The sequence below is a fragment of the Meles meles genome, chromosome 8, assembly GCF_922984935.1.
Source record: "Meles meles chromosome 8, mMelMel3.1 paternal haplotype, whole genome shotgun sequence".
In the NCBI taxonomy this organism is placed as follows: Eukaryota; Metazoa; Chordata; class Mammalia; order Carnivora; family Mustelidae; genus Meles; species Meles meles.
Genome location: NC_060073.1, coordinates 4,496,359 through 4,510,094, shown reverse-complemented (window position 1 = coordinate 4,510,094; position 13,736 = coordinate 4,496,359). Strand labels below are relative to the sequence as shown.

Sequence of the window (13,736 nt, the reverse complement as noted above, 5' to 3'; positions counted from 1 at the left end):
GACCTGCTGCGGGGCGGGGGCCACCACCTGAAGCCCGTAACCCTTGCCTGGCTCTTCTCAGATCCTGAACCCGCCGCCGTCCCCCGCCACGGACCCCTCCTTGTACAACGTGGACATGTTCTACTCTTCAAACATTCCCACCACCGCGAGACCCTACAGGTACGAGGTCCCTGCCACCACCCTGCACCCCACTGGCCAGCTGGGCCTCCCGCCAAGCCTGTGATACAGGAGGGGCCTTGTCCCCATTTCTAGGGTGAGAAACCCTGGCAGAGAGGTCTAGGGTGCTGGTGGGCTTTCCTGGGCCCTCAGACCATCCCTGGCTTGCCTCCCCATGGAGTGAACCGGGCCTACCTGTCGAGTTCCAGAAACCAACCAAATCCCGTGTTCCGACCAGGCTCTGGAATCCAGAAGTAGCTCTGGGGGTTATTCTGTTCCGTGGGGACACGCCCAGACAGGCGAGGCCTTGAATGACGCCACCAGGGGCTGCCCACCGTGGCCTGGCCGGGCCCCCACTGCCCACGGAGGCCAGTACCGAGGGACGAAGGTTTCCCTGTACTGAAGCGGACGCGGCGGTGAAGGTGCCACCACCTGCTGGCGCTGTCCCCGAAGGATCAGATCCAAGTCACGTAACTGCTGTCGTGGCCCCTGCCACTGCGGGCCCTCAGCGGGACCATCCTCTCTCGCGACCCACTACCGGGAGCCCCGCAGGTCTGCTCGCCCCCCAGGTTGTCCAGCTGGGGCTGCATTCCCCACCTCCCCGGGTTGGGGGGACACTTGAGAACGCTGAGAAGAAGGATCTGGGTGTGCTGCTGGCCTGTGTCCAGGGGCCAGGTCAGGGCCTGAGGTGGCCTTCCGCACGGGTGGCCTGGACCCCTCACCAGGGGAGCTACCTGAAGGGGCAGGTGGAGGCAGAGGCTTGGGAGTGGAGACCCCTACCCCCTCTCCCCTTCCTCCCTCCCCTCCCCCCCTTCTCCCCCTCCTCCTTCTCCGCATCCTCCTCCCCTCCTCCCCTCCTCCCCCTCCTCCTCTACATTCTCTCCCTCCTCTCCCTCTCCTTCTCGCCATCCTCCTCCCCTTCTCTCCATTCTCCCCTCCTTCCCCTCCACCTCCCCACTGGAGTGGCCAGTGTGGAGACTCTGAGCGCGGCTTCGCCTGCCACCTGGTGGCCGTTTCAGGAACTCTGGGGCCTGAAGAGGAGCAGGGCCCCTTGTTACTGGGTCAAGGCTCTGGTCAGGGACCTGCAGTGGTTCCACCCCCTCTCCCCTGCCCCTCGTGCCTCAGCGCCCTCGTGTGTCCCCAGGCTGTCACATACACCCTCGCCAGACCCCTCAGCTCTGGCCCACCCCCGGCTTGACTCCTTACATTGATTTTTGTGCCGCTTCTTCCCCGCCCCTGCCTGTCACGGTCCCTTCCTGTCCCTCCCGGGTCCTCCCCCTGCACCTTCTCAGCGCCACATGCCCTGCGCGGGCCCCAAGGTGCTGGCTGCACCTCCTCGCCCTCGATGAGCCCCCTGGGGCTCTGAAACACACCCCAGTCCCCACCCCCAGCTCGGGCCCTGCAGCCGCCCCACCTAGAACCCGAGGGCGCAGGGGGCGCAGGAGACGTCTGTCTGGGAGGCACCTCCCGGGCTGGAGTGCCTTAACTCAACGGGGGCCCCTTCCAGCCCCGGTGGTATTTATGGGAATGATATAATGGGGAACGGTGGTCAAGCACTCCCCGGTGTCCAGCACTATTTCTAGCACTTTCCATGCAGAATCTCATCGACCCTTAAACAAGCCCCTTTGGAACCGGGCTCGTTTCATCCCTATTTTACGACGGTGAAACTGAAGCCCAGAGGAGTTAAGTCACCCAAGGCCAGCCAGGCAGGCTCTGGAAGCCCTTCTCCAGAAAGGCAGCCTTGGTCTGGGGTGGCTGTCCTTGCCAGGGCCTCCCCCCACTCCCTTCCTCGCTGCAGGCACGCCCACTTTAGAGGTGGGGACTCTCGGCTCAGAGACCACACCCAAAGGAGGGGCCCCCCCCGTGTCTCTTCCCTGAGCCAAGGGCCCACTCCCCTGTGTCTCCTTTAGGCCCTACATTATCCGAGGCACGGCCCCCCCCACGACGCCCTGCAGCACGGATGTGTGCGACAGCGACTACAGCGCCAGCCGCTGGAAGGCCAGCAAGTACTACCTGGATTTGAACTCGGACTCAGACCCCTACCCCCCGCCGCCCACGCCCCACAGCCAGTACCTGTCGGCGGAGGACAGCTGCCCCCCTTCCCCCGCCACCGAGAGGAGCTATTTCCACCTCTTCCCGCCCCCTCCGTCCCCCTGCACGGACTCCTCCTGACCCCCGCGAGGCGCCCCTGCCTCTCTGCCCCCTTGTAAATAGTTTTAAATATGAACAAAGAAAAAAATATATTTTATGATTTAAAAAAATAAATATAGTGGGGATTTTAAAAACACGAGGAATGTGAACAGTGACGGGGGCGGGAGGGCTGGGAAAACTTTGTACAGTGGAGAAAATATTTATAAACTTAATTTTTTTAAAACGTCACCGCCATTCTTTTGTGCCTCGTGTAATTTTGAGTCGAGTGTCCTCACAGAGGTGATCCTAGCCTCCGCCCTCCCCTGGACAGCTGTCAGAGTTGCGCACTCCTCCTCCTGAGCACCGTGTCTCTGTCAGGCCCCACAAGGTGGGCAGAACCCCGGGGTGCAGGCAGGAGGCCTGGATTGTGCCATCACGAAGGGCCTGTACCGTGTGTGCTCCGCTGTTGCCCGTGATGAAATTCGGAATCGTTTTCAACATTTTTTTAAAGATTTTATTTATTTATTTGTGTGACAGAGATCACAAGTGGGCAGAGAGGCAGCCCCGACGCGGGGCTCGATCCCAGGACTCTGGGATCATGACCTGAGCCGAAGGCAGAGGCTTTAACCCACTGAGCCACCCAGGCGCCCCTCAGAATCGTTTTTAAGAGGCCCTGCATTTTCATTTTGCACTGGGCTCTGCAGATTACCTACCTGGGCTTTGGGCTATTTCTTGGCCAGTCTCTGCTTCCATCTGATCTCTGTGTGTGGCCGCCCCGGCTTCTGCCGGCCAGGGGATCCCTCCTGGCCCCATCGTGTGGACCCGAGTGGTTGGGGCTGCCCGGCCGCTCTGGCCCAGGGTGGGGCGGGAACCTCCAAGCTCTCCTGCCTTCCCTGGTTGCCGCCCTGTCCTTTCCAGCAGACAGGCCCCAGAGAGCCTGGTTGTCACAGAGACAGTCAATAAACACGGCCCCAGGCCTGTCCTGTTACCCACGGAGGGGGTGGGGCATGGTGGTGCGGGAGGAAACCCGAGGGATGCGGCCTGCTGCCTGCCCCTGGGTGGGGTTGGGTGGGGGGGTCTCCGGGCTGCAGGAGACTGAGAAGTCACAAAGTCATGAGTCATGAGGAGGCCTGGCTGCCCCCCCCACCCCGGGCGTGCCAGGCAGAAAGGGCCTACCCGCGATCCGAATGTCACAGGGAGGTCAGAGAAGAGTCACCACTGGGAGTCCCAGGCACACGTTGCAGTTAAGAATCAACACAAAGAGGGGCACCTGGGTGGCTCAGTGGGTTAAAGCCTCTGCCTTCGGCTCAGGTCATGATCCCAGGGTCCTGGGATCGAGCCCCACATCGGGCTCTCTGCTCCGCAGGGAGCCTGCTTCCTCCTCTCTCTCTCTGCCTGCCTCTCTGCCTAGTTGTGATTTCTCTCTGTCAAATAAATAAAAAAAAAAAAAAAAAAAAGAATCAACACAAAGATCTAGAAGAAGGGCTTCCCAGCAGGACTGGGGATCAAACCTGGGCCAACCCCCAGGGCTTGGAATGTGAAGGTGAATTCCTTCGGGAATGGGGAAACCCCAGGACAGAGATGCTGGGGCCCCAGGGCCGGGGAGGCAGGCTGGGAAAGGTGGTGTCACTCGGGGCTCCCAAGACCGCCCGACCAGGGGACGAGCTGGCGACATCAGGCACGGAAGTCTGCCGGGCACAGAAGTCCGCTAGGCCTGGTTTCCTTAGGCTTCCCGGGAGCTGCCACCCCCCGCCCCCAACCGCTCCCTGATTGCCCAGGAGTTCCCTGCGGTCCCGGTTAGCGTGGGTGGTGAAGCCCCGGGACCAAGTGCGTACACTGCAGACGAGGGGAGGTGACCCGCCATTACTGCGAGCCAAGAGCGAGCCCAGAAGTCCAGGCCCAAGTGCGGCCCTAGGGCTGCTGTGCCAGCCGGTGGGGACCTACACTAAAGGACCCTTCGCAGACACGAGGGATCGGGTTTGCCCGGAAGGAAGGCCGGCTTCGCCTCTTGCTCGTCTCACCCTGCTGGCCGCTCCCACCCGTTAAGGAAGAGCGGTGTCACCCGCGCGGAGGACTGTCATGGGCTTCCGTGAGCTAATGCCGATCGGGAGAGAAGCCTGGCCCGGCAAGCGCTTGGCAGGTAGTACCCCCTTGGTAAGCGAAAGCTATGACCTATTGAAGCCCAGAGAGGTGACAGGCTTGCCCAAGGTCACACAGCCTCAAGAGAGCACCCCGAGCGCTCAGGCCCATGGCGGGGCCCTCCAGGCCAGGGAGCTGCTTGCAGGGGCTGGGGGGTTCCTGTTCTTCCAGGTCGGGCCACGAGCCCTGAGGTGCGAAGGACAGCACGCTTGCCACCGGGGGCGGGGGGGGGGTGGGGAGGGCTGGGGGACGTGGCTGACGCCGAAGCAGGAGCTGCGTCGTGGGGGTCCTTCCTCTCCCTAGGGCCCCCCAGGGATCAGGCCTGGAGTGAAGAAGGAGTAGGCAGGGCTGCTGACCCCCCGGCGACCGCCAGCATGGGCTGAGAGGCCGGTGGAGACACGCTGCGGCCTTCCTCTCCCTGCCCCCGGCATCCCAGGCCTATCTCCAGACGCCGTGCTGCTGCTGGACCCTTTCCTGCCCTGAGGTCAGCTGGGAGGAATGGGGGCCGACCTGCTCTGCCTGCTCTCGCCCAAGCGAATCTGTCGGCACCCACTGTGTGCAGACCCCTGCGCTTAAATCCCATGCTGGGGGACCCAGAGATGAGCCCGATGGGGGCCCGTCTCTTGAGGGTGCTGCAGACAGTTTCACGGGGACCCAGAGAGAATATCCTCCTCAGATGGGAGGGCAAGGAGGGCTTCCCGGAGGAGGCGCTATCTGAGCTGTGTCTTTTTTTTTTTAAGATTTTATTTATTTGACACAGAGAGAGACACAGCAAGAGAGGGAACACAAGCAGAGGGAGTCGGAAAGGGAGAAGCAGACTTTCCGCCGAGCAGGGAGCCCGATGCGGGGCTCCATCCCAGGACCCTGGGATCTGACCTGAGCTGAAGGCAGACGCTTAAGCGACTGAGCTACCCAGGCGCCCCTGAGCTGTGTCTTAAATGAGAGGGTGAAGTTAACTTGGCTTATTTCATTTAAACTTCAAAACAGCCCAGCTAAGTGGATGGTGTCCCCAGTTCGTAGTTGAGGAGACCACGGTCTGGGGGAAAAGAATTAAACCAGAATTTTTTTCACTCATTTGTTCAACCACTCCTCTACACAAGGAATAGTGCCGACATCTGGGCACTGCTCAAACCTTTCCCCCTTCCCTCCAAACCTCCTCCCCCCTGCAGTGACACCCACTACTCCCCAAGTCTCTGTCGCCCGTCTCTGGAGTCCTGCGGGGTCTCACTCCCCATTGGCCCTATCAGTTGCTCGGCTCAGCCCTCCAGGCGTCTTCCAGAACGTGTGTGGAGCTCCTCCTTGCCCGGGGCCCAGCAGCCGCCTTGGGTCTTCCGCCAACCTGCACGGCCGAACAAAACCCACACGGCCAGATCTCGGTCATGTCCGCTGCCAGGCAGGACGCTGGGGAACGGGGATGTGGCAGGTGTGGAAAGTTCTGTCCCTGAGAAACCTGGGGCTGGGGGAGTTGGGTGGGATGTGGCTCCTGCGGTGTTCTTTTTTGAGAATCACCTGACTCTTCACGACACTGGGCCCCCCTCATTGGACCTCACCCTCAGCTCACAGGCGACTTGGCCCAGGACCTGCCCACCTCCGCCAGGGCGGCCTCACTCTAGCCCTCAGACCGGGTCTGAGCACCGGAACAGGACAGCAGGAATGATAATGGGTGGCTGGTTTCCCCAAGCTGAGCTTATTCCATTTAAAGCTTTTTTCTATCTGGGTGTATGGATGTGTTAAAATGTCCTTTCTTTTATGAAATGATGGTAATAGTACAAGGCGTTTTTTTTGGGAAAAAAATCATGACTTAACATTTTTTAAAAAAGTCATTACTTGATAGAATTAAAATTTGGCAGCTCTGTGTCTGTTCCCAAAAGTTAAGGGGTGAGACGTGGGTGGTGGGTACGCGGGCATTCATTAAACTTTTCTCTCTACTGTTGAATAGATGTGAAAGTATTCATGTGATTTTCTTAAGTCTAGATGCATTGAAAATTTATTTTATTTTCCTTTTTAAAGAGATTTTATTTATTTGACAGAGAGAGAGCGCGCGAGCGCATAAGCAGGAGGAGCAGCCAAAGGAGAGGGGGAAGCAGGCTCCCCACTGAGCAGGGACCTGGATCTGATGTAGGACTCGATCCCAGGACCCTGGGATCATGAGCAGAGCCAAAGGCAGTCACTTATCTGACTGAGCCACCCAGGAGCCCCTGAAATATTAAACATTAAAAATTAACCCATAGGGGCGCTTGGGTGGCTCAGTGGGTTAAAGCCTCTGCCTTCGGCTCAGTTCATGATCTCAGGGTCCTGGGATCGAGCCCCGCATCATCTCTCTGCCCAGCAGGGAGCCTGCTTCTCCCTCCCTCTCTGCCTGCCTCTCTGCCTACTTGTGATCTCTCTCTCTCTCTCTGCCAAAAAATAAATAAAAATCTTGAATTAAAACAAAAAATTAACCCATGAAAGGATCGTGGAAAAGGGAAGGTGGAGTTGCAAGAACTCGGAAAGTTTTAGGCTGCTGAGGCCAATGCCAAAGTTCAAAGACACCCTCCTGCTTAAAGCCTGTCAATGATTCTCTAGGGCTCCCAGGGAGATAGGCTGAGCTCAGACACCTCCTCTTCCCCCAGGAAGTCCTCCCTGACTTCAACCCTTCCAGTTAGGTTAGCTCATCATAATTGGAGACTTTGGGGGCCCACTTATATTGGGCGAGGTACTGCATTATTTCATTTAATTATAGAGCACACGTCCCTGTGACCATCCTCAGAGTCTGGGATGGAAGAGCCTGAAGCGTGTACTGGCAAGTTCTCTGACAATGAAGGAGTAAAGCGATCTGTGTGTGTGGCTGGGCTCTTCCCAAGCTCTCAGGAGGGCAGATCCCAGCCCTCGCCCAGCCTCCCCGACAGGCACGCCCCCACCCCAAGGGTTTTCTGCAGCCTCTCCCCGGCTCCTTGGTCTAGCTCCTGGGACCTGCCCCTCTCCCCTGCCCTGTGCTACTCCGCCTCGCTGCCCTTGCTCTAATCTCTCTTTTCCAAACCCTGGCTAGCCCTGAACACGCCCCTGTGTTACTCAGAGGTTCTTCCTGGCCCACTTTCTCCCCACCCCGGAACGTCTGCGTATTTGTCCTTCCCTTAACCCTCCGCACCAGCACACCTCTGGAGCTGGTTTCTGTCTTGACTGTGTCCCTCACTTGCCCGGTGGCCTTGGGCAAGGCTCCTAGCCGCTCTGGGCCGCAGGATGGATGCAAATAGCATCTGTTCTTGGGTGCTGCCTCCTGAGAGGTCCAGCACCCTTCGGGGCTCAGACACAGGTCAGTAGATATTACCAGCGCTCTGCAGATAAGCCCTGGAGAGTCTGGCTGGTTAGATTACCCAGCCAAGCTTACTCAGCGAATGTGGGCCACACCTGGTGTCTGAACGGTGCCTGGGTTTGTGGGAACTAATCTGTGAAATGGGGATGATAATACTTTACTGTCTGGAGTACTAGCCAGAGTCTTTCTAGAGAGTCTGCCTCAGGCTCTGCTGCAGGGGTGAGCTGGGGGAGGGGCACGTCCACTCCAGAGGCCCAGCTTCCAGTGCACTGGGGCTGACCCAGCTCCATTAGGTCTCATTCTCTCTGCTGTTTGGCCTGGGGACTCAGAGGGCCTGAGCCACCCGCTGGGGCTGGTACAAAGAATGGAGGTGCGGGTACAGAAAGATGCTGAGCTCCGGGAGGCAAGCAGGTGGCCAGCTCCACTGGTTCTGCTCTGCCTACTCCCAGGGCCCAAGCTCTGTCGCTTTTCTCAGGAAGCAGCTTGGGGAAGCTGCAAGGTAGCCATGCCCTGCCTTCCTTGAGCTGGAGTGGCCATCTCTGGCCAAGCCGGCCCCCTGGAGGGAGCTGCCCTAAAGAGGTCAAGACACCACCAACCTCCCTGCACGGAGCCCCCACGATGACTCCAGGCCAGGAGGCCAAGGGCAATCCTCTGGGCCTTGAGGATGTTGGTTTCTCCTGGGCATGGCGGCACCGTCCCCAAAGCCCCGCACCATGCAGCCAGCGCCACTCCCTGCCCTGTCCGTCTCTCGCCACAACCCAACCACCCCTACCTCCCCAGTGCTCCAAAGCTCGGTCTTGGCGTCTCTGGTCTGTCTCCCCGCCACCCGGACCCAGGAGCCACGGCTCTGTGCTCCCTGTTCGTGGTCGAAATGCCACCTGCCCAGGAGGGGCCCCCACCACTCTGCGGCCTGCGTTACTTCCCGGGGTGTCCGACCGCCCCCCGCAGACCGTCCGAGCCAGGACTCTGCTCCCACGCACCCGCGCGGGCGGGCACAGACCAAGAGCTCAGCGGAGCGCGGCCCACGAGCGGCCAGCGCCCCCGGGGGACCCGCATTGCCGAGCCTCCCCGCGCGCACGCGCACTCGCGGGCGAGCCGGGCCGCGTCCCGCCGAACTCGGGCTGGTTCCCCGGGACCCGCGCCCGCCCGCGCCTCTCCGCCTCGCGGCCGACTTCCGCCCTCGGGACTCGGGACTGCGCTTCGCTCCAACTCAGAGGCCAGACGGGTTTCTGGAGAGTAAGTGCCCGGGATGGGGCAAGGTGGGCTACTCCTCTGGGTCCCGGCCCGGCCCTCCCGGGGAGCCCGGCGGGGCATGGGGGCCCTGGGCGAGCATGTCGGAAGAGGCTCCGGGGTAAAAGCTTCTGGAACACAAAAGGGACGCCGCTGGCCGCGCACTTCCCCCCGCCGGGGGCGCCGCCCCCTGGCCCGGGCCGGCCCCCAGTCTGGACGCACAGCGGTCCCCACCTCGACCCCGACTCCTGGCACAGCCACCACCCGCGGGTGAAGGAACCAGCACGGACGACCCAGCCCCCTATAAAATTCGGCTGTGGAGAATGCGGGCATCGATCCCGCTACCTCTCACATGCTAAGCGAGCGCTCTACCACTTGAGCTAATTCCCCAGCTCGGGCCGGCCTCGGCCGCCGGAATGTACTGTGGCTCACGTCATCGCGGGTCTCCTCCGCTCCACCGCCAGGATTGGCTTGGCTCCCTTTGGTTTTAAAAAGCATCGGCTTCCGGATTGGTGGTCCAAAGCGTCCGTCAAACGGAGGCCCTGCTGTTGCTACGGCGTAGGGGGAACCAGCCAGGTTTCTCCGGGTTTCTGATTTGTTTCTCCAGACTCCGGGGTCCTAGAGGTTCCGGATCCGTCGAGTCCATGGGAAAAGAACGCTCCCCTCGCGCTTGACTGACGGGGCCTGTGAACCAATCGGAGTGGGCGCAACCTGGCCTCTGGGCGACCCAATAGGTTGCAGGGGGCGGGAGAGGAAGGCCAATGAGCGCGGGCCTGGGGGCGGAGATAGAGCCGCGATTGGCTGCGAGGCGGCCGGAGGGAGGGCGGGGGGAACTCAAGGCCTGCTTGATACGTCCGCCATTTTGGGCGCTTCGCTGATGGTGTCGGTGAGCGCGTTTCCCGCCTGAGCGCAACTAGCGGCGGGTCGCGGGCACCTCCAGGTAATGGGGTGGGGGAGGCGGCGGAGCGGGCCGCGGCGCGGGGTGCGCGGAGCGCGCGGCGCGCGGGCGGCGGCGGGGAGACCCCCTCCGCCCGGCCTCGGCGGCGCGGGGAGGGAGCGTCCCGGCCCCCTCCCCTCCCCCCCGGAATTCGCCGCTCGGCGGCCGGGGAGGCGCGGCGCCCGGGCTCCCCGGGCCGTCCCCGCCCGCGCCTGTCAGCCGCCTGCCCGCGCGCCGCGGGTCGTGGGGGGCTTCGCCGGGCCGGGCGCCGGAGCGGGCCGCGGGCCGGCGGCGAACTTTGCGCCCGGGTTGACGTCCGCGGCCTTGCGCGGCGGCGGCGGGCGGGGCGCGCCCCTCACCCGGACGGGCCCCGCTCCGCTGCGGCCGCGCCGCCCGCCCCGAGCGCCGCCCGGGCCGCCCGCCCGGGAGAACTGCCCCCCGGGCGCGGGCCGGGCAGCGTGTCAAGTTGGGGCGGCAGGTCGCCGTGGACTGGCGAAGGCCATTGTTGGGACTCCGTCGCGGAAACAAGTTCTGTGGGTTCGTGCTCTTCGGCCGCGGAGTCATCGGCGAGCGCGAGCCCGGCGCGGAGTGTCGAAGTGGCCTTGCGAGCGGCGCCTCAACTCCGGGGCTGTGACTCGACCGGAGACCCGGTCGCGAACGCCTCCCGGGCGAGTCTAAGCCAGGGGGGTGGTCCTTGGAGCGGCCGGGAGGACCTCCCTCTTAAAGAAGCCGGTTCGCGGCCAAGTTGGAGGGGTTTCCTGCTCGGTCCCGCGCGCCCTGGTCGCAGCCCGGACTTGCGGTTGGGGATGCGCGGACTGAGCCCTCGGACGTGTCGGTGTGTCCTGGCGTTTGCGCCTCGGGCTCCGTGTGGTTTTCCCGGTGCTTCACGTTTTCTCCGCGGGTCGGCTGGAGCTTTGTTTATGTTCTGCCTTGGTGGGAGGGGCGCCTGGCGATCGTTTTCCTTCCGTCCCACAGCGCTTGTTACTGTGGGTATTGTCCCACCGTGTGACTATGGGAAGTTTACTTGGCTTGTGCCCTCAAGGTCATGGGGCAGGTGGGCGGCAAGTGGGGAAGGGACTCCGGGTTTCCAGCCACTGGCGTGAGTGCCGCCTAAGCGGTGGTGGTGTTTCCGCCTTGTCTCCTGCGAAGTCGGAGCGCCGGGTTTCAGGTCTTGGCTTCGGCACTCTCCAGCTCTGTGACCTTGGACAAGTTACTACACTTCTCTGCCTCCCCTGTACTGTGGCAGTGATAACAGTGACTGCCTCGGAAGTGTGTCGCGGGTGAATGGGCTGGAAGCCGTGTCCGGCACGTCGGATCAGCTCAGTGCAATTGGTGGCTGTTACTACTAACTTCAGTTTGATTTCTAAACGTTTCCATTACTGTTCGGAAGTCCAGTGAGTGTCGAGGTGACTCGGTGGCTGTCTTCAGAACGCTCTGTGTGTTTACCAGTTCTGCTGAGAAAATGAGCTGGAAGTTATTTTAAGGTTTTCAGGAGGGGGGTGGTTGAAGGTTCGTTAAATTTCACACATTTCGGGGAGCAGTGCGTTAGTGGTGGTACCTCGGAATGTTCCCTCTGAGAGGCGGTTAAATGAGGAAAAGCCCATCCAGAGCTGGGGTCAGATTGCGTTCCTGCTTCCCTCGGGCTGCTAGGAGGGTGGGTCCCGGTACCAGCTCTAAGGTGTCTCCGCGCACTCCGGGGTTAGGGTTCTTGAGGATTGAAAGGTTGGTGTGTATTGAGACGCACTTCAGTGAACCCAGCTTGGGAGATAGCTGTCGTCCTGCGGGGACGCTTCGGAAGCTGTTGCCTTTCAGCGCGTCTGACTGGGGAGTCTAGAGTATCCAGCAAAATACCGTCCACTCAGTCACACATAGTCACAGTCTTTGAATTCCTGCCCTGGGCTCTTTTCCCTGGTACTTCAAACCGTGCTTGCCTGTCCCTTGGAATTACTGCTTGGGACCTGCCTGGCTTTAATTGCACTGGGGAAATGTTTTTACACAGTTTTAAGTAGGGGGGACCGTCTTGCTGGTGTAACTTAAGGAGAGGGAGAAGATTGTTTGGGATAAGAAAACTTTAGCTTTTGTGTATAGCAAGACAAAACAAAAACTTGCTAGTTTGAATTAACTGCTTGAGAATCAGACCATAGCTGGATGGAAAATGAATGGTAGTAAAATTAAGATTTGACAGGGTGCGGTTCACTTCAGGATAATTTTTGTATGGATTTGGTACAAAGGTAATGTGCTTATTACAGGCAACCCCCCCCCCCCCGTTTTGTATTTAAATTCCAGTTAGTTACCACACAAGAATCTCTCCTTAAAACAGCATTTGTCAGGGTTGGTGGTTAGTTTATTTCTGTCACGAATTTGTGTCTTGCACTTTCATGTTTTGTGTATTTGAGAGGCAGCATGAGTGTATATTGGTCTGAAATTCTACAGTGTTTTAATACCCCTGTGAGTACATGGTAGTGAAGTTCTTCTAATCATCTGCTCACCTGAAACTCAGCATTGAGTCTGTTTCATAAAAAGCACAAGAAGCTATGGTCTGGTCCTCATAAGTCCAGATCTGAGCCCCTATGTGGGCTGAGTAGCTTGTTAGCTACTTTCTTAGGTGAGCTGGACTGAAAAAAATAGGCCTGGGCTTTTGGCTTTTTTTTTCTTTTCTTCTTCTTCTTTTTTTTTTTTTTTTTTTTTTAAAGATTTTATTCATTTGTTTGACAGACAGAAATCACAAGTAGGCAGGGGGCGGGGTGGTGGGGAGGCAGGCTCCCCGCCGAGCAGAGAGCCCGATGCAGGCAATGTGGGGAGATCCCAGGACCCTGAGATCATGACCTGAGCTGAAGGCAGAGGCCCTAACCCACTGAGCCACCCCTCTTTTTTTTTTTTTTTTTTTTAAGGTTTTATTTATTTGACAGAGGGAGAGAAGAGCACAAAAGCAGGGGGAGCAGCAGAGGGAGAAGCAGGCTCTCTGCTGAGCAGGGAGCCCGATATGGGGCTCGATTCCAGGTTGCTGGGATCATGACCAGAGCCCAAGGCAGCTGATTAATTGACTGAGGCACCCAGAAGCCCCTGGGCTCTTGGCTTTAAGCAGCTTTTTAATTTTTTTTTTTTCCTCAAGAGAACCTCAAGTAATTGTTTTTTGTTTTTTTAAATTTACTCTAGGTAAATGTTTCTCAATTGGGGGGTGATTTGCCTTCAAAGAAACATTTGGCAATGTGTGGAGACATTTTTGCTTGTCATAGCTGTAGGGGTGGGAATATGCACCCTGGCTTCTAGAGAGGGTAGAGACAGGGATGCTGCTGAGCGTCCTGTAATGCACAGGACTGCATCCTAAAATTACCCAGCCCCAAATACTAATAGTGCAGAAATTGAGAAACCCTGTTCTAGATGGATGCCACACTGGCATGCATCAGAATCGTTCAGGACATCTTTTAAGACCAGGGATGATAGACCCTCACCTCTGGAAATCTGTGGTGGTGTTGAGAATATATGTGTAGAAAGCTACCCAGGTAATACTGAAGTGCAGCCAGGTTTTGGAACCACTGTTCAAGACCACGGTTATTAGTGACTTCCTGTGGGTCGAGGAATCCTTTAGGTGATGTGAGTTCTGTCTCTGTGGTCCCGAGATGTAGTGGGGAGAGACTGTGTACATACATTATTCTCAGGTTCCTGAAGACTGAACTTTAAAAGAAATTTTATTTTTATTTATTTTTAAAGATTCCATTTATTTATTTGACAGAGAGAGATCACAAGCAGGCAGAGAGGCAGGCAGAGAGAGAAGAAGGGAAGTAGGTTCCCTGCTGAGCAGAGAGCCCGATGCAGGGCTTGATCCCAGGAGACCTGAGCCGAAGACAGAGG

The 13,736-nt window shown here is 58.9% G+C and overlaps 2 protein-coding genes and 1 non-coding gene across 3 annotated transcripts in view; 2 read left to right on the top strand and 1 right to left on the bottom strand.

Moving 5' to 3' along the window:
• Window positions 1-2,377, top strand: part of LRP5 (LDL receptor related protein 5) — a 96,224-nt gene extending 93,847 nt beyond the window's left edge. The window contains exons 22-23 of the mRNA XM_046014149.1: window positions 62-159; window positions 2,067-2,377. Of these exons, the coding sequence (XP_045870105.1) occupies window positions 62-159; window positions 2,067-2,328 (360 nt within the window). The 3' untranslated portion in view covers window positions 2,329-2,377. The remainder of the gene's footprint in view (window positions 1-61; window positions 160-2,066) is intronic.
• Window positions 2,378-9,264: 6,887 nt separating this feature from the next.
• Window positions 9,265-9,337, bottom strand: TRNAA-AGC. Its single transcript has one exon. It is a non-coding gene; the product is annotated as a tRNA-Ala (tRNA).
• A 443-nt stretch (window positions 9,338-9,780) lies between these two features.
• PPP6R3 (protein phosphatase 6 regulatory subunit 3) overlaps window positions 9,781-13,736 on the top strand; it is a 140,087-nt gene continuing 136,131 nt past the window's right edge. Inside the window, exon 1 of the mRNA XM_046014883.1 lies at window positions 9,781-9,887. The gene's annotated coding sequence lies outside the window, so the exon portion shown is untranslated. The remainder of the gene's footprint in view (window positions 9,888-13,736) is intronic.